At 58.6% G+C, this 18,069-nt stretch overlaps 2 protein-coding genes across 10 annotated transcripts; one reads left to right on the top strand and one right to left on the bottom strand.

Moving 5' to 3' along the window:
• Positions 1-2,270: 2,270 nt before the first annotated feature.
• Positions 2,271-9,928, bottom strand: LOC121364012. Of its 7 annotated transcripts, none has more exons than XM_041486876.1 (3): positions 9,571-9,928; positions 6,558-7,792; positions 2,271-5,467 (listed from the first exon to the last, which is right to left on the bottom strand). In XM_041486876.1, the coding sequence occupies exon 3, from the start codon at positions 3,849-3,851 to the stop codon at positions 2,874-2,876; it is 978 nt and encodes a 325-aa protein (XP_041342810.1). In that variant the 5' UTR covers positions 3,852-5,467; positions 6,558-7,792; positions 9,571-9,928; the 3' UTR covers positions 2,271-2,873. The 7 variants fall into 7 exon arrangements, with proteins under 7 accessions (XP_041342810.1, XP_041342811.1, XP_041342812.1 ...); XM_041486877.1 differs by having other exon boundaries at positions 6,558-7,206; XM_041486878.1 differs by having other exon boundaries at positions 6,558-7,203.
• On the top strand, positions 8,790-17,159 carry AMOTL2 (angiomotin like 2). 3 transcript variants are annotated; one of them, XM_041486872.1, is made up of 10 exons: positions 8,790-8,873; positions 9,945-10,735; positions 12,039-12,261; positions 13,417-13,561; positions 13,701-13,793; positions 14,423-14,718; positions 14,821-15,113; positions 15,232-15,443; positions 15,729-15,884; positions 15,987-17,159. In XM_041486872.1, the coding sequence occupies exons 2-10, from the start codon at positions 10,032-10,034 to the stop codon at positions 16,043-16,045; spliced, it is 2,181 nt and encodes a 726-aa protein (XP_041342806.1). In that variant the 5' UTR covers positions 8,790-8,873; positions 9,945-10,031; the 3' UTR covers positions 16,046-17,159. The 3 variants fall into 3 exon arrangements, with proteins under 3 accessions (XP_041342806.1, XP_041342808.1, XP_041342807.1); XM_041486874.1 differs by having other exon boundaries at positions 8,791-8,873; positions 15,744-15,884; XM_041486873.1 differs by having other exon boundaries at positions 8,791-8,873; positions 15,741-15,884.
• The last annotated feature ends 910 nt before the right edge of the window (positions 17,160-18,069 follow it).

The following is an 18,069-nucleotide window of genomic DNA, read 5'->3' as shown; positions in this document are numbered from 1 at the left end:
CACACCTGCCACTCCCGGGCCCTCCCAGCCAGGAGATGAGCCCACAGGGGCAGAAGATGCCCAGGATGAGCAGCCTGGTGCAGGAGGTCTCCTGGAAGAGCCCAAAGGCATCTCCACGCTGAACCTGGGAGCCCTTGGCAATTCTCCTGGTGTGAAGACAGAGTCCTGCAGCCTGCCCCGCGTCTGGGCTGGGTGACAGCAATGGCCCTCCTGACACCAGGTCTCCTGATCCCCACACTCCAGGGAGTTTATCCCTGGCCCTCTACAGTGCAAGCAAGGGATTATCCTTGACAACACTTCCCTGCAGACCCACCGCTCTTTATGCTGTTTCACCAGCAGCTGCTGGATCCCTGGTCCCTGGGTGGTGTGCGGTGCTCATCTCCCTTGGGATGGCCTCTCCAGTGACTTCAGATGGGAGTTGCCAAGCTGGAAGCCTCAGAGCACTTGGAAAAGCCCTGGAAAGGGAAAGTGCTGGCTTTTGGGAAAGGGCTGCACACGCAAAACAGCCCTGGCAGTGTTCAGAGAATGCTGAAACCATCCACGAAAAAGCCAATGTTTACGGGGACAAAACCAGCTCCTGAAGGCTGCATCCATGTCCCAGCCATGAGCTGGCTGTTGGAAGGTCCTGACTGCTGCTGGTGATGAGCAGGGGAAAGAGAGGAGGAGCACAAGGAGCTGCTCACAGGAATGATGTGATGTGCTGCCATGCAAACCCTCAGTCATGCAAGCCATGATCCCACATCGTATCCCATGGAACATCCCCACAGCCACGGGGAATTTGGGAGAGTTTGGGCTGCAGGAGGGGGGCTGGGGTGAGATTTTGGGGCAGGCAGCTCCACTCATGCCCGAGCATGGGCTGCAGTTTGGGATAAGGAACAGGTTGCCTGGGGAACTTGTGTCTGCCCTATCCCTGGAAGTGTCCAAGGCCAGGTTGGATGGGGCTTGGAGCAACCTGGGAGAGTGGAAGTGTCCCTGCCCATGGCAAGGGGTGAAGCTGGATGGGCTTTAAGGTCCCTTCTAATCCCAACCATTCCATGATTCTGTGATCTCAAGCACAGGCTTCCCTTTAACTCTCACGTTCACCAGGTGTTTTATTTTCCTGCCAGTCCCTCTGCTCTTCCAGAAACCATCCATGAGTGCAAGCCAGAGCATCCTGCTGGGACAAGCCACTGGCAGCTGGATTTGGAGCAGAAGTGGACAGGTAAGGTCCAATTCCACTCTCTGTTGTGTGGTTTGCAGAAAGATGAGACAGGAGCCTTTATACCCTTTCAGAGGGAGGATATTTGGGAGCCCCCAACCCTTTCAGAGGGAGGATATTTCCAGCTCACAACAATGTCTGAGCCCTCTTGCTTTCTCACCCTGCAGGGACAGGACACCATCCCCCAGGAGAAGCTGTCCACAGCCCCATCCAGCCTGGCCTTGGACACTTCCAGGGACATCAGTTCCCTCCTGCCTTTCTCATGGTCCCTGTAAAATCTGTAAACCAGAATGTCACTGCCAGACAGCAAAGTTGTGGCTTCTCCTGGGCTGGGACATGGGACTGGAGAAGATGGGAGTGTTCCCACTCTCTCCAGAGCCTTCAGGGCAGGATGGGAGCTGACAGGTATGGACACAGCATGATGAGCACCCCTCTGGGCCCGGGGGTTTCGGGGCTGGAGCTGGAGCAGAGGCTCCCTCTGCTCCCCCGGGCTGGGATTCAGCACTCCGTTGATTCAGAGCGACCCTGCCTGACTCACCCAGGAGCAGGGCTGAGCCTTTCCAAAGGAAAGCTCGCATTAAACCCTGCCACAAGGCTCTGGCGACCATATGGAGCTGGGAGAGGGGTGGGGGCCAGCCCTGACCTTTATTGTAGGGAGGGCAGCACCACTGACCCCGCTGCCTGCCCCCCGGGGTGGCTGTTCCCAGGCCACTCAGGTTGTTCCACAGGGCTCGCTGCTAAATAAGACAATTAAATCCTTGAGCCCAGGTTTTAGTGTTTCCATGTGCAGCCAAGTATCTTAATCTGGGCTGTTTGTGGAATTTTTATCCCGTGGATCCCTTGGTATGCCTGGAATGTTTGCTTTTCCTACTGTGTGCGTGTGTTTGAGGCACTCCTGTAAAAACAAGAGCTTCCTGCCTGCCTTGTAAATCTCTCCTTGATTGGCAGAGTGGCCTTTGGTGATTAATCAAGGGGCACGACGAGCTGACGCCCTCCAGGAGCTCGCTCCTTGCAAATCCCCGGCACGGTGGTGGGAGACCTGGGAAGGGACCCCGGGAGCTGGCTGCTCTCCAGAGCCGTGTGGTGACATCGGTTTTCGGTAAGAGCCTGGGAGAGGAAGGACTAAACGGAAATTCCAGAGAGCTAAGGAAATGCTCCAGAGGGCCGGGACTTCAGAGGCATTTTCTATTGTATCATCGGGATAAAACACGCGGCTCCGCTTGGAGGGATTCGCTCCGTGGACAACCAAACCTTCCCACCTCGGCTGGGCTGGGAGGGGGGGCGTTTATTCCAACCAAACCTTCCCACCTTGGCTGGGCTGGGAAGGGGGAAATTTGTTCCAACCAAGCCTTTCCACCTTGGCTGTGCTGGAAAGGAGGAGATTTGTCCCATCCAAACCTTCCCACCTCGGCTGGGCTGGGAAGGGGGAAATTTGTTCCAACCAAGCCTTTCCACCTTGGCTGTGCTGGAAAGGAGGAGATTTGTCCCATCCAAACCTTCCCTGTCTTGGCTGGGCTGGGAAGGAGGAGATTTGCCCCAGCCAAACCTTCCCACCTCGTCTGGGCTGGCAAGGAGATTTGTCCCAACCAAGCCTTCCCACCTTGGTTGTGCTGAGAAGGAGGACATTTATTCCAGCCAAATCTTCCAATCTTGGTTGGGCTGGAAGGGGGAAGGTTCACCCCCGCCATGGATAGAGGTTTCTCCGGGAGATGGACACTGCTAGACAAGGCTGCAGAGAAGAACCACCTTGTTGGTGTTCCCGGGTTTCTCCATGTTCCCATTGGAGGCTTCCAGGTGTCACAGGCTCTGCCTCGATGTGGCTCAGGGGTTCCAAGTTGGCTCTAAGCCCCAGAACAGCAAAAACTGCTCCAGCATCTTGGCCAAAGGTCTCTAATTTGTCCCAATTAGCTGCTGTTCCAACCCTGAGCTTGCCTGGAGCTGGCTGTGGGATCCTGAACTGCTGTTGTGTTGTGCAGGCCACACATGGGGCTGTCCCCATGTCCCCATGATCCCAGAAGGGTCTCAGCTTGGGGAAGAAGCTGGCAGAGCTGCAGGCTGCCAGCCCTAGGGCCAGCCCCAAACTCATTGCTGTAAGCAAGGAGACCTTCAGAGCTTGTGGAAACTTGCCATGGGAGAGGGCAGTACTCGGCATTTTAGAGGAAATGGTGAGATTTAGTAGGAAGATTTTTACAATGAGGGTGTTAAACCACTGGCACAGGTTGTCCAGAGAAACTGTGGCTGCCCCATCCCTGGAAGTATTCCAGGCCAGGCTGGATGGAGCTTGGAGCAACCTGGGATAGTGGGAGCTGTCCCTGCCCATGGCAGAGAATTGGATTGGGTCACCCTTAGAGGTCCCTTCCAACCCAAACCACTTTGTGATTTTCAGGTTCTGGTCTTCCCACTTTTCCCCTTGGCTTTTGCCCACTGCTAGAGGCAGGATCTGTGCCAGGACAGGGCCAGGGCCAGGATGAGGAGCTCCAGGAACAGAGCACTGTGAGCAGGCAGCCAGGGAGGGTCTGTCCCAGCTGAGCATGGGAGGAGGGACAGGTGGGAAGGAGCACTCAGGACACACAGGAGAGCTCAGGACACACTGGCTGGCTGTTCCCTGGACCAAAGGAAGATGATCTTTAAGGTCCCTTCCAACCCAAGGCATTCTGTGATTCTGTGAAGGAGCATTTCAGCCAGGCACGGCGGTGCCAGTGTGGGCAGAGCCGTGCAGCCTCTCCCTGCTCCTGGACAAACTGCTCCTGAGGCCCTGCCTGTTTGTCCTGCTGATATCAGAGGCGCTGATGATGGGTCCCTCTGGAGCCTGTCTCTCCACATCTGCCAGTCCATCCCTGCTCCATCTTTCCCAGGCAGTGCCGGGTTTGGAGCTGCTGCTCCACCCCCTCCATTACACCATCTGTGCTCCCTCCATGCACCTGCCAGAGGATGCTCTTTGCTGTGCCCTCTCCACACCTGTCCCGAGGCCACTCCAGCCTCTCTCCCAACCATCATCAACAGCAGCCCAAAAACTCATGGCAAGAGGGTCAGGGGTGTTTCCCAGGCATTTTGTGTCCCCAGGCAATGAGCCCTGTAGCCACCCAGCCCTGTTAGCTGTGACCACCCTGGTGACAACCCCACTGCCATGGTGCCAGGGGGTGTTCAGTGCCATCAAGGTCACCTCCACCTTGTTCCCTGGTGTTCTCACCACCACACAGTTCCTAGCATGGCTCTGGCATTTGGATGCAGCTGGCAATGACCCCAGAGGTGACGCAGAGCTGCTCTGTCCCACTCTGTCCCACTCTGTGTGGCCTCCAGGCCCCTCTAATTCATTACCAGAGTGCCTGGAAGGCCCCAGCACTGGTAGGAGCCCAAGGGAGCAGGCAGCAGGTGGGTGAAGCAGCAAGACAGTGACAATTCCTGCTGCCTTTGGGATCCTGGGATGAAGAACAACCCCTGCTCAATGCTGTCCTTCCCCTTTCTTGTGTCACCCAGCCCATCCCTGCACTGGGGACAACCTGCCTGTAAGGTGTCATCACTGGGCACTGCAGTGAGCAGCCCTTTTCTCTCTCCTCAGCCTCTCCTCGGCCAGGGTTGCTCTTCCACCATGGATATTTCTCACTTATTCTGTGTTTGGGAACACGAGGCTGAGCTGATTTTGCCCGGGCTGCATCCCTGTCAGGTTTTCCTCACAGCCAGCAAGATGTGAAATTCCTCAGGGACCCAGATGTGTGTGCTTATTTTCATCCCTGCAGAGCAACAGGGACCGGGGTGTCTGGCATTCCCCTGCCCCGCGGGGTTCTGCCCCCTCCTTTTGCAAGGGGTGGCTCCAAACTGGGGTGCAGATCTCTCACACGGCCCTGGGGAGGGGGCACAGACCCACCCATCCACCTGGATGTGCTCCAGGGTCAAGTGGAGAAACGTGGCCAGTGAGGAGGTGCTGCTGGTGGCCACCTGCCTGTGACACTTGCCCGGTGTGTCTGTGTCACCCCACGTCCCCACCGAGCTCCGGGGCAGGGGCTGGAGCCTCCCTCTCCCAGAGCCACGGGGGGTTCCCTGCCAGGTGGGCAGGAAATCACACCTAGCACTTCGAATTTCTCAGGAAAAAGAGAAAATTCCTCAAAGGCAGCAAAACGACAGGGGGCTTTGCTATGGAAATTCAGAGCTGTGTCCCCTGGGGCTGGTGGCTCCTGGGATCTTGCTGGGCTTCACCTTTGTCCCTGCTGGCATCTCCTCAGCATTCCCTGGACTGGGTCCCACTGGTGCTGGCAGGTCAGGAACAAACCCCTCGCAGGAAACAGGGAAATAAAGGAAAGCAGAAAAGAACAATTTAACATCCAGGAATGGAAATGACTCAGGGGCATTAAAATGCAGGGAAGATGAGAAAGAGGAGGGTCCTGGCCCTGTTTTCAGGCATATTTTTCCCCTCTCAAAATTCCTAAGAAGGGACTTTGTGAAGATGCCTGTGGCTTCACCTCCCTGAGTGTTTGATTGATGAAGAACTGTGGCAGGAGCTCCTGGGAGTGGGGATGTGCCCTGGGTTATCTATATGGGATCTATAGATCAGCTGTAGAAGAGGAGAGAACCCAGGAGAAAGGGGGGGTGGTGGGGTGGTGTGGAGCAGGAGCAGTCCAACTTTCTGTGATCCTTACTGGGGCAGATCCAGCATCCCCCTGAAAAAAGGGGAATCTCAGGGGTCTGACTCTGGGAGAGACACTGAGGTGTGGGGGAGCTGGCTGTTCCCAGTGATGGGACAGTGCTGGATTCTTGTCTTGGGGATGGCTGCCTCTGTCAGATGGGATCAGTCCTGCCCCTCATTGCCCCAGCTCTGTCCCCACTGAGGCTACCAAGGTTTTCCCTGGGTGGAGAGGGATCTTCCCATTCCTTCCTGCACTGAGGAAGAGCCATATCAGCAACAGGAGTGAGGGACTTTGCACAACCAGGAGCATCCCAATCCCACCCATGTCCTCCCCAGTCACATTGATGTGTGTTCCCTGCTGGAGTTTTGGGAATGGAATTCACCCTGTTGCACAGCAGCACCCCAGGTCACACATTCCCGGGGAATCGCATTCCCAGGGGGGATCAGACCTGGGACACCCCAAAATGATGCAGATTTCAGAGAGAGGACAGGGAAGACGAGCTGGCCTCAGGCCTGGCAGCTTGTGGGGGTATCTCCATGAGGATAGGATCCCTCTGCCTGGGATGGTGGGAGCAGGGGAAGGGCTGGGGTGCTGCCTTGGCTCCCTGCCTGCGGGGTGCAGTTCCCTTTGGGGGCAGCCTGGGGAATCCTGGCACTGGGAAACAGCACTTGTGCAATTCCTTGAACTCCAACTCCTGGTTGCACTCTGAATCCAGAGTCTGGGACAGAAGCAGGTACCTGGAGGAATCTTTATCAGGAAAATTGCCATGGAGAGGTTTGAGGGGTTCAGCATGGTCACGGGACGCTGTCACTGGTCACGGGATGCTGTCACCACTGTCACCATCTCCCCAGGAGATGTGCTGAGGCTGCAAACCTCCTCTCCATCCCAGGCACCTTCCTCTGCCCACAATGCCCCAGTTTTCCAGGCTCAGCACGGCTGAGGGCTGAGGCATTTTGGGAGCCTGAAGACAGCCGAGGTGACCTCATCCCACGAGTATTTTCTTGGCTCCCTCTCCTCGCTCCAACGCCTCGGCGATAAGGCTGGGCTGAGGTCAGTGGGAGGGTTTGGCATTGCGGAGCCGTGTGTCACCCCACGGAGCCTGGGACACGCCACTGGAGCCTGGGACACGGCACCTGCGCTTCCCTGGCTCCAGCCACGTCCCCGAGGCCCTGCCCCATCCCCCAGGATGCTCCACCTGGGAAGAGGGTCCCTGCAGGCAGCCAAAAACGCCCCCACCACTGCCCCCAGGTCCAGCTGCTGTTTCACCTTCTCCTGGGGAAAACAAAAAGGCTGAGGATTTTCTTACCTCCAGTATTAGAAAGAAGGAGAGGAAACTCTTCAGATCACTTTCCAAAGGGGTGTTATCAGCCCAGGAGGGGTTTCCTGCTGCCAGAAATAGAGCAGAAATAGGAAGGGAAGCAGGATGACACAGCCATAGATAAGGTGGGGGGGATGAGCTAGGAGAGGAACCCTGGGTGCTGGGGGAGCTGGGCTGCTCCCTTGGAGCTCAGGTGGAGCCCCATCCACCTGGGAAAGAGTAGGGCAGAGCCACAGCTGGCTCCTTTCAGAAGTGTTGCTGCTGGGCTTGGTGTGTTGGAGTGGTGCAACATCCATCCATCCATCCATCCATCCCATCCATCCATCCATCATCATCCATCCATCCATCCATCCATCCATCCATCCATCCATCCCGTGGTGCTGGGCCTGGCCCAGTGTTTCCAGACTCTGAACGTGCCTGGGACAAATGCCGTGCTCTCGTCTCCTCCCCACACAAAAACCAGAACCTCACTGGGGCTTCAGGGTGCCAATTCCCACATTTCAACCTTCATCCATGAGGATTTGACTTGTCACTAGGAAAACCAGGCTGGAAAATCTGTTTCTTGAGCTTCCACGTGGTCCTCTTCCTCCAAGCACTGACTCCATCTCTCTGCATTTTCTTTCCATGCTCCCTTGCCTTTGAGTCTGGTACCTGCTACACATTGGAGATTTATTTTTTCCCCCATTTTTTGGGATACAACCCAGAAGTAGTGAGCTGTGCCTGCAGCCCTGCACCTGCTATTGCACCCTGGGTGCCTCGGGGGTGATACCAGCATGGGATGGAGCAGAAAAACAAGGAGATGAGGCTGGAGACCCCCATGTCCCCCTCCCCAGATCAGTCTCCCAGCTCTGTGCCAGTCAGAAGATGCCGAGTTCTATCAAAAGAATGGGAGTTTAATGTCCCGGAGCTAATAAGCAATTTTCCCCTGCACCTGCCTCTCCCCGCCGCCTCCCCTCCGGCCATCTGCCGTCTCGGGGCCTCTGGACTCTGCACCGGCAGCCTGGGGCACCGGGGCTGAGACAGGGCTGGTGTTTCACTGCTTTGGGGCTGGGGGGGCTGAGATGGGGCTGGTGTTTCACTGCTTTGGGGCTGGGGGTGCGCAGTGTCCCCCCAGAGAGGAGCTGGGGTGCTTTGAAGGGAGAGCTGAGCCCCTGATGGTTTCCTCCATCCCTGTGTCCCCCTAGGGAGGTGGGTGGCAGAGCTCAAAAGGGGAAATGGAGGCTGGGAGAGCAGCAGGGAACACACAAAGGTGCCGAGCCAGACACGAGCTGGCAGGAATTGCTGCATCCACAGGGAGCTGGCATCCCCAGCCAGAGGGGTGTGAGGATGCAGGACATAAGGAGAGAGGAATGCAAGGAGAGGGATGTGAAGAGGGGATGCAAGGAGGGGGAAGGTGAGGAGGGGGGATGCGCAGAGGGGGAATGTAAGGAGGGGGATGCGAGACGGGGGCGCCCGAGGGGGCAGAGCAGATGGGGCCGGCAGGCTCGGGGTTGCCCCGGCCCCGCAGACAAAGGCCGGGGCAGATTTACGGCCCGGGACAGCTGGCGGGCAGAGCCGCCCCCCCGGCCGCAGCTGCCGCTCCCGCTCCCGGCCGCGCTCCTGCGCCGGCGGCGGCCCCGGGGCGGAGCGGGGCGGGACCGGCCCCACATTCCGGGCATAGCAAAGCCCGGCCCGGCCCCCGCGGCCCCGGGACGCTCAGAGCTGCCGCAGCACCGCTCCGCTCCGCCATGCCCCGGTGAGTTCCGCCGCCGGGACCCCCCGACCGACACCGGGGAGCCCCCCGGCACAGGGAATTTCCCCGCACCGGGACCCCTCTGATCGGCACCGGGACCCCTCCGACCGGGATCGGGAATTCCCCGCTACTGCCCCCCCCCTTCCCCCTCCCCGCCGACACAGGGAACCCCTTAGCACTGGGACGCCCCCGACAGGGATCGGGACCCCCGACCGGGATCGGGACCGGCACTGGGACCCCCCCGGCACGGGGATGGCCCTTGGGGAAAGGACGCTCCCCCGGCACCGGGAATTCCCCAGCAGGGATCGGGACCTCCCTCGGCATCGGGACCCACCCGGACCAGCAATCCCGGGACCGAGACCCCCTTGGACCGAGATCCTCCTGGCTGGGACTGGGACACCCCCCTGGGCCTGGGACTTTTCGACAGGGATCGAACCCCCCTGGCCCAACGAAGCTCCAGCCGGGACTGGGATCCCTCCACGGGAAAAGGACGCCCCCCAGAACCGGGACCCTTCTCTCTGGGACCGGGACTCGCGCCCTCCTTCCCCCCCGGCACCTCGACCCTCCCGGGGCAAAGACCCTCCCATGCCAGATCCACCTCCAGGGACTAGGAACCCTCCTGGGATCCTCCCAAACGCGACCGCAACATCCCCACGGCACCTAGAGCCCCCGCCTCACGGAAAAATCCCAGGATCCTCACCGGGACACCTCTGCAAGTCCAAGACCTCCGGGTCCGTGGATGGGGGGGGTCCTATCCATCTCCCGGTGGCTCTGTGCCCGGTCCCGTGGGGCCGCTTTATCCCCCGCTCCCGGGCCAGTGCCAGTCCCGGCTCCATGGGGCTCCAGCTCCGGAGCCAGCCCCAGGTGGCCGCAGGAGCCGCGGCCCCGGGCGCGCTGAGTGCCGGTGCTCGGTCACCCCGCTGCGGAGGCTGCTCCGCTCTCCCGCTGCCGCCACGGGCTCCCACCCCTCCGGCACGTCCGGGCCAGATTCCTGGCAAACAATCCCGTGTCCATCAGGATCCGGAGCGTCCTGCCCCGACTGCTTCCCAACAATCCCGTTTCTCCCTCCCGCAGGTGTCTCGGCGTGCCCAGTCGCTGTTGAGGTCCCCCGGGACGCCCTTCTCGGGTGGAAACGTGGCTCTGCCGCCGGCACGGACGGACATGAGGACGGCGGAGGACTCGAACGGGACGGTGCTGCACCGCCTGATCCAGGAGCAGCTGCGCTATGGCAATCTCACGGAGAACCGCACTCTGCTGGCCATCCAGCAGCAGGCCCTGCGCGGCGGCGGCGCCGGGAGCCCCCGCTCCTCCCTGGAGAGCCTCAGCCCGGAGGAGAGCCAGATGGTGCAGCAATCCACGCGGCAGGAGCCGCAGGGCCAGGAGCATCACTCCGACCACGTCTACCTGGAGAACAGCGTCTATCGCCTCTGCCCGCCCAAGGGCGAGGAGCTGCCCACCTACGAGGAGGCCAAGGCGCATTCGCAGCTCTTGGCCTCGCAGCGGGGAGCGGCGGGCGCGGCGATGCGGGCTGAGCACGCCCCGCGCGGGGCCGAGAGCGGCGCCCGGCGCCCCGACGAGGGGCTCAAGGAGCTGAAGCACGGCCACGTGCGCTCGCTGAGCGAGCGGCTCATGCGGATGTCGCTGGAGCGCAACGGGGCCAAGGCGCAGAGCCCCATCAGCGCTTCCCACAGCTTCCCGCAGCTCTCCCGGCAGCTCGGCCCCCTGCGCGGGCAGCACCCCGAGGGCACGGAGCCGCGGGGACCGCCCCCGGAGTATCCCTACGTCATCCCTTCCCAGGACGCTTACCTGGCTGAACCCCGACCCTGCTCCCGGGAAGGTGCTGGATTTCAGCATCCTGAGATCAGGTAAAGTGTGGCCCCTGGGCTCTGCTTTTGGATGCCTCCCAGGAATGTCCAGGATGGATGCTTGGAACTTGCAGGATGTGAAGGGCAGTGAAGGGATGTGAAGGGGCCCAGAGCAGCTGCTTTTGTCCTCACTGGCCCAGGCCGTGGGGGTCTGCTGGGAGCCCCCCACTCTGCTCCGGTCCCCAGCTCCCCCAGCATGGCTGGGCTTTTCCAACCAGTGAAGAAAATCCCATTCCCACAGCAGACCCTGCCTCTGCCCCAGGCACCAGGAGGGAGCTGGGGGTAACTTAGGGGATAATCTAAGAGCTGGAAGCAGCCCAGGAAACAGCTAAATGTGGAATAGGTATGGGGCAGGGTGGAAGACAGATATGCTCCCTGCTCCACAGAAACCCATGCCTGAGCTGGGAATGTCCATGTAACTTGGAATTGCTGCTGAGCAGAGCCTGGGCTGGTGCCAGGTGGTCTGTGGTCCCTTTGGCAGCTCGGTGCCTGTGGCAAAGCACCAGAGTGACTGTGAGATGGACATCTGGGGGTCCAGGCATTGCCTGGAATTTGAAGAGGACTGGGAACAACCTCTTCCAGCGTGAAAAATGATGAGAAGAAGGGAATTGGTGGCTCAGGGGGAGGACACACTGCTCCCAGCCCTGCTGATCTATCCAGGCAGAGAGCGATAGCATCTCCAGCAGGAAAACCTTCTCCTTCCAGGGAACAAAGAGGGGAAGGGGAGCTGCGAGGAAGATGTATTTATTCTTCCTTGCTCCTATATCATCCCGCAGGAATGCAGGCCCTTGGCGGGCAGCCCGCGGGGGAGTGCAGCGGGGCCGGGCGTGCACAGCCACCCTGCTCAGGGTATTCCAGGCGGGATGATGAGGTGGGATGCTGGAGCAGTGGCACAAGGGGCAGCCAGGCTGACATGGATCCTCCAAATATAAAAAGGACATACCCACGGTTTGGCAGTGAGGACCTATGTCAGGAGTCTTTGCTTTGCACAGAAAATAAGGAAAATGCCGGCTTCCAAGGTGCATCCTATGGCAGGCTGCCTGCAGCATTCCCAGGAAGAGAGGGACCTGGGGGGTTGGGAGCCCATCCAGACCAGGTCCTGGAGGGGTCAGCTCAAGGCATCCCTGCAAGATGGGATTTGTGGTTAAACACCAAGCGCTTCCCAGTTCTAAAAAGCAGGATAGGCACTTCCACCTCCTTTGAGGTGACTTGGAGGCACCAGCACGTGCTTGATGGGATGCTGGAGCTGCAGCCAGCTCTCCCACCCTGCCAAACCTTGACACCCCCTCCTCGCTGTCTGCAGGGTGCTGCCCACCTCGGTCCCAGCCGCCTTCCTGCCGCTGTGTCCGGGCGCGCTGGGTCCGGCCGGCGTGGAGGCGCTGGTCAGCGCCCAGGCGGTGTCGGCCGGCAGCCGCCTGGCCCGGGCAGACGCCGTCCTGCGGGAGAACGAGAGGCTCCAGCGGGAGAGCGAGAAGCTGCGGCGGGAGCTGGAGAGCTGTGCCGAGAAGGCGAGCCGCATCCAGAAGGTGAGGGAATGGTGGCAGCTTCCCGTGTCCCTCCGGCCCGGGGCGATGCTCGACCAGCTGCTGTGAAAATTCACCCCCTTTAGTGATTTAATCCTTTCTCCTCCTCCCTCTGGCGGCTTGTTCCCCTCGGAGCAGCTGCAGCACGGCAGCCGGATTGGGGAGAAGGAGCCCATTCTCCAGTGACCCTCTCCCTCTGTCTGTCCCCCCATCCCAGCCGCCACAGAAAGCCCTTTGTGTGGCCGTCTACAAGGGGCGGCTGTTCCCCGTGGCCGGGCTATGGCAGAGAAAATTCTCCACAAAATCTGTGGAGAAAATCTTCCATAAGAGAAAAGACCGAAAAAATCAGTTTTCCCCCCCCAAAACATGTGCTGGGGGTTTGTCAGAGCCCAGGACATCCCCCTGACAGTCCTGGATGATCCAAGCCCCAGCCAGGGGGCTTTGAAGCCCTGGCAGGGGGGGTCGGAGACCCTGGCATGCAGCCAAAGACCCCTGCGGCTTTGAGTTCAACCCATGGAACAAATTACCACCTTTGTATGAAGAATTAAAGGTCACAAAAGTTTAGATAACTTAACAGTAGTTGTCATAGGGTAAAAGGTGAAATTTTAAAGAATTTTACTGTGGGGGTCCAGGGGGCAGAATGGAGGGATTTGGGCATTGTCCTGTTCTTCTCCCTTCTTCTTCCTAGCCTCCATCTTCTTGGTGATGGTGGCACTTTGGGATTGGTGTAGAGTAGAAAGTCATGTCTCACATAGGTGATAGGTATTGGAACATAACTGTAAATATCGAATATGTAGGTTATAGTATAAAAGACAACACCAGCCCAGGGGCAGGCAGTGTGCCTCAGACTGACCTGCAGGACAGATCTCAGCAGGCCAGACAGAAAATATTTTAGATAAGAAATAATAAACAACTTTGAGAATGACAGCCGAAGACTTCTGACTTCTTCTTCAACAGCTGGGTTGGGGAAAAGAGACTTTTTAACACAGCTCGGGATCATCTCAACCAGAGGAGATCCCGAGAGGGGTCGGCTTGGGGTGCACTGAGCTCCTCAGGCAGCTCAGGTTGAGCTGAGCACCCTGGCTGGGCTTTGGCTGGCATCTCCCTTTCCTCATTCCATGAATATCTAACCCTGGCCTGTCCCTTCCTCCACCCCAGCTGGAGAGCGAGATCCAGCGCATCTCGGAGGATTACGAAAACCTTGTCAAGGCGTCTTCCAAGCGGGAAGCCTTGGAGAAAGCCATGAGGAACAAGAGAGATTGTGAGATGCGACGGCTGCAGGATTTCAACCGAGACCTGAAAGGTGAGGGACCCTCTGTGTCCCCATCCCCGTGGGTGCTCTGTGTCCCCCAGCTGTTTCCATGGGAAACCAGGCTTTTCCCCCTTACTCCAGCCAAAATCTTGTATTTAAATCTTGATTGGGTTTGATTGTTTTGGACCAGAGCGGTTGGAATCTGCGAACAAGCAGCTGGCCAGCAAGAACCAGGAAAACCAGGAGAGCAACCAGGGCAGCGTGGCCAAACTCCTGGCACAGAGTAAGTCCTGGGGGACACGCATCCTTGCCCGGCTCCCCTGTCATCTGCGAGCAGGGCTCGGCTGGAGGAGGAGGCGGGTGTCGGGCAGCAGCTCTCGCCCTTCCCCAGGGAGGACGGAGCAGTTCTTGGCGCTGGACTCGAGCCATTAATCCCGGCGGCCGGCCGGCGGCGTGACCCGCATTCCCCACATTCCTGCCGCAGCTCCGGCTCTTCCAGCACCAAGCCCGCACTCCCGCCCCACGCCAGCCCGGCCGTTCTCTCCCTCCTCCCTCCTGCACTTCGCAGCCCTGCCAGCCTGGGCTTTTTTTGGGAGAGAATGTACTTAAATTTTAGCAGAGAGACGTAATATTGGTGTTAGTAGGAAGAATTGCATCCCCTTCCCTAAGGTGGCTGGATTCACACCAGGCAGGTTTCACCCGTCCTAAGCTAAAATTTGGGCTGGAATTTGGCACGTGGAGGCTTTTGGCCATCTGCCCAAGTGGCTGGAATGCCCCTGACCCCCCGTTTGATAGAAGATCTGGAGGAAGGGCTGGCATTGCCAGATGCTGGGAAGGAAAGAATCCCCACTGTGCTTCACGGACCAGCCTTAGGGAAGCCGAATGTCTGAGATTTGTGGGGTTCCCTTGCAGGCTACGAGCACCAGCAGGAGAAGGAGAAGCTGGAGCGGGAGGTGTCCCTGCTGCGCAGCGCCAACGAGGACCAGCGGCGGCGGGCAGAGCTGCTGGAGCAGGCGCTGAGCAGCGCCCAGGCGCGGGCGGCCAAGGCAGAGGCCGAGCTCCGGAAGAAACGAGCCTACGTGGAGAAGGTGGAGCGGCTGCAGGCAGCCCTGGGGCAGCTCCAGGCCGCCTGCGAGAAGCGGGAGCAGCTGGAGCTGCGGCTCCGCACCCGCCTGGAGCAGGAGCTGAAGATGCTGCGGGCTCAGCAGGTGGGTGCTGGTGAGCCACGGCGGCTCCAGCGAGGCACGGCGGGTGCTGCGTCCTCCCAGCACCTCCTCATCCTCACTGGGGTTTTGTTTTGGTTGCTGCAGAGGCAGGCGGGCACCGCAGGCGGGGGGACGCTGGAGCTGAGCGCCCACACGCTGTCGGAGCAGCTGAGGGAGAGGGAGGAGAAGATCCTGGCGCTGGAGGCCGACATGACCAAGTGGGAGCAGAAGTACCTGGAGGAGTGCACCATGCGCCAGTTCGCCATGGACGCCGCGGCCACGGCGGCCGCCCAGCGCGACACCACCCTCATCAGCCACTCCCCACGGCACTCCCCCAACAGCAGCTTCAACGAGGACCTCCTCCTGGCCAGCCACAAGCACCAGGAGATGGAGAACAGGTTAGTCCCACCTTGCCAGAGGCGTTTGGCCCCCATCAAACTTTTTGGTTGGGCAGTGCCTGGATCCTCCTCTTCCCATCCAGCTCCTCTTCCAGCTTCTGCCTTTCTTCCTCTCCAGGTTAAAAGCCCTTCATGCCCAAATCCTGGAGAAGGATGCTGTCATCAAGGTCCTGCAGCAGCGCTCGCGGAGAGACCCTAGCAAAGCCCTTCAGGGCTCCCTGCGGCCGGCCAAATCCGTGCCCTCCATCTTTGCTGCCTCCGCCGCCCCAAGCTGGCCAGGGGCTGGCCAGAGTGACCGGGCATCCGAGGGCAGCTCCTGTGGCAGCACAGGTAAATGGGGACACCTGCCCGCTCCCTACCTTCACTTGGTGGTGAGGACCTGCTTGCAATTTTCCCCTGTGGTTTTGGAGTTAGAGAGCTTGGGGAGGGGTGACTCCCCCATGACCAGCCAGCAATCACAGAATCTCAGAATGGTTTGGGTTGGAAGGGACCTTTAAGCTCATTTTGTTCCACCCTCTCCTGTGGGCAGGAACACCTTCCACTAGACCAGGTTGCTTCAAGCCCTGTCTAATCTGGCCTTAAAAACTTGAATGCCTTGCCTTGAATCCCTAACAGAGTCTCCTCCAGCAGGCAAAGCCACCACTGAAGGGACAGCAGTGTCCACTGCCCTTCCCTTGCCATCCCACTCAAAGCACGGCAGCAAGGACGGCAGCACGCAGACAGACGGAGCGGCCGGGAGCAGCGAGCAGGGCGAGGGCACCGGAGTGCTGGGTGAGTCCCCCCGGATGGCACGGGGCAGGGAGTTGGGATGGCCCAGCATGTGGGTGGGTTTGAATCCCTGTGAATCCCTGTAAATCCTTTCTTTCTCTGCAGAGAGCTCGGCCGCTGCCAGAGCCCTGGACCTGTCTGACATGGTGGAGATCCTGATTTAAGGCCACCCAGGGCTGCACAGTGGCCCCTCCACCCCTCCTGCCAGCATGTCGGGATGGAGGAGCATCTGGGAAGGAGGGGCCGAGCCGGGAGCTCAGCGGTGTCCCCTCAGCCGGTCTCGGCAGTGACTCCGGGGTGTGGCAGGGTCACTGTCCCCCTCAGTGCCCACACGGGTCCCTGGCTGCGCAGGGCGCGCTGGAGCCCGGGGACCCCGCGGTGGCTCCATCCCCATCCTGGCTCTATCCCAACTTCATCCCCATCCCAGCTCCCACTTCTGGGTCTTGGCCATCTGCGCCCACCCAGATGCTTGGCTTCCGACTGCAAAATCCTTCTCTGATCGCCCAAACTGTGCCCACAAGCTGGAGTCTGCACCAGGGCAGAGCTGGGAGGGCTCCTCTGTGGGTCCCATCGACCACCCGGATCCACATGGCCAAACCAAGCATTGGGAGCATCAAACTTCCATCACCTGCACCCTGCCTGTCACGGGTGGGCGAGGGCTTTGTGATGGGGTGACAGTGAAACAAAAATGACAATGGAGGGGATGAAGGGTGGAGGAAAAGCAGAGGTGAAAGGCTCCAAGGATGCTGATGGAGGCGGTGGGATGTGCCACTCTTCTCCTGGCTGCATCCCCCGGCTACTGGCAGCTGGCTTCTGCCCGTAGCCAGCACCAACATCCTGCTCCTTGGAGCTTCCCATCCTCACCCTTCGTGTAAATATATATATTTTTCTTTATTTCTTTCCCCTTTCAACATGTGCATTTGCTGGCCAACTGCATTTTTTATTTTTCTCTCCCCAGACATGTAAAAAATGCGTTCGGTTCTCGTGCATTGTTTACAAAATGGAAAAGAAACAAAAAATTATGAAAGAGGAAAAAAAACCCCCAACCCCCATGACTTAATATATTTTATATTAATATTGGTATTTCTTTTTAAGTATTTTTTTCGTGCTGTGAACTTTTTTTCCTGCCAAAGACGACAAGTTCTCGTTTGTGCGTTTTAAGTTATCTTTAAGTATTTAAACATAAACCTGGCTGTTTCGTTATGCCACCCTATACCGAGATTGCTGTAGCATTCCACTTGGTATAACAATATTTTAATAAAAAAACCCAAATATTGATCCATGGATTCTCTTTTTTTCCATGCAATGCAGAGAGATGGAGGTGCCACTATGGGAAGAAGGTTTGGAAGGGCTGACTCCTTGGTTCACATGTCCTTCCCAGCTCCCCAGGGCACATTTCCCCTGCAGCTGCATGGGAGAGGGGAAAAATGCTCTAGAGCATTTCTGCAGTCCCCAAAATCCCATTGGGATCCCATTCCCCTCACTTTTATGGGAGAAAAAGATGGAGTTGCCTAAAAGTGTTGGTGTGGTTTCCCTCCTGTTCTGGCATCACTGCATCCCCGTGTCCTTGGTGTCTGCATCCTCGTGACCCTGCATCCCTGCATCCTCAATCCTTGCACCCTGCTGTCCTTGATCTCTGCATCCTGTAACTGCATTCTGATGGGATCCTCCTCCTCTTCCTCACAAAATCCCTTCCTGCCCTCCTAAGCCCCTGCAGAGGGACTCCCTGATGTCTTCCAGCATGGATGGACCTGGTTCCTAAGCTCTGCTTGGCTTTGTCAGCCATCTCCAAGCCCTTCCCACTCTGCCTGGCTCCTTGATCTTCCAGAAGACCAGAAGTTTTCCAGGCATTGAACTTTTATCTTCTGATAACTGTGGCATTAATGCTTCCCAGGGAACATCCCTGGGGACTCTGCCATCTCCAGCCAGGCCAAGGCTTTCCCTTTGTGCCACCCTTTGGCATTAACTGGGAGCTCACCTTTGCTATCCTGCTGTCCCTGGGTACCAGGAGCTCTTGTGCTCTGCAACGGGGTGTAGCTTGGATTATGTGTAACAATGGGATCAGAAATCAGTTTTGCTGCCAGCTCTTCCATAGAATCATGGAATTGTTTAGGTTGGAAAAGCACTTCAAGATCATCAAGTCGGACTGTTAACCCAGCACTGCCAAAGCCACCACAAAACCATGTCC

The sequence above is a fragment of the Pyrgilauda ruficollis genome, unplaced genomic scaffold (genome assembly GCF_017590135.1).
Source record: "Pyrgilauda ruficollis isolate IOZ18807 unplaced genomic scaffold, ASM1759013v1 scaffold79, whole genome shotgun sequence".
NCBI lineage: Eukaryota > Metazoa > Chordata > Aves > Passeriformes > Passeridae > Pyrgilauda > Pyrgilauda ruficollis.
The sequence above is the reverse complement of the archived record's forward strand: the minus strand, read 5'-3'. Positions and strand labels throughout refer to the sequence as shown.

Excerpts from the sequence above, each read along its gene's own strand:
- LOC121364012 (XM_041486876.1), bottom strand. The coding sequence starts at position 3,851 with ATGCCTTGGGTTGGAAGGGACCTTAAAGATCATCTTCCTTTGGTCCAG.
- AMOTL2 (XM_041486872.1), top strand. The coding sequence starts at position 10,032 with ATGAGGACGGCGGAGGACTCGAACGGGACGGTGCTGCACCGCCTGATC. Across the intron at positions 10,736-12,038 it reads TTTCAGCATCCTGAGATCAG|GGTGCTGCCCACCTCGGTCC; the intron begins GTAAAGTGTGGC and ends CGCTGTCTGCAG. Across the intron at positions 15,885-15,986 it reads CGAGGGCACCGGAGTGCTGG|AGAGCTCGGCCGCTGCCAGA; the intron begins GTGAGTCCCCCC and ends CTTTCTCTGCAG.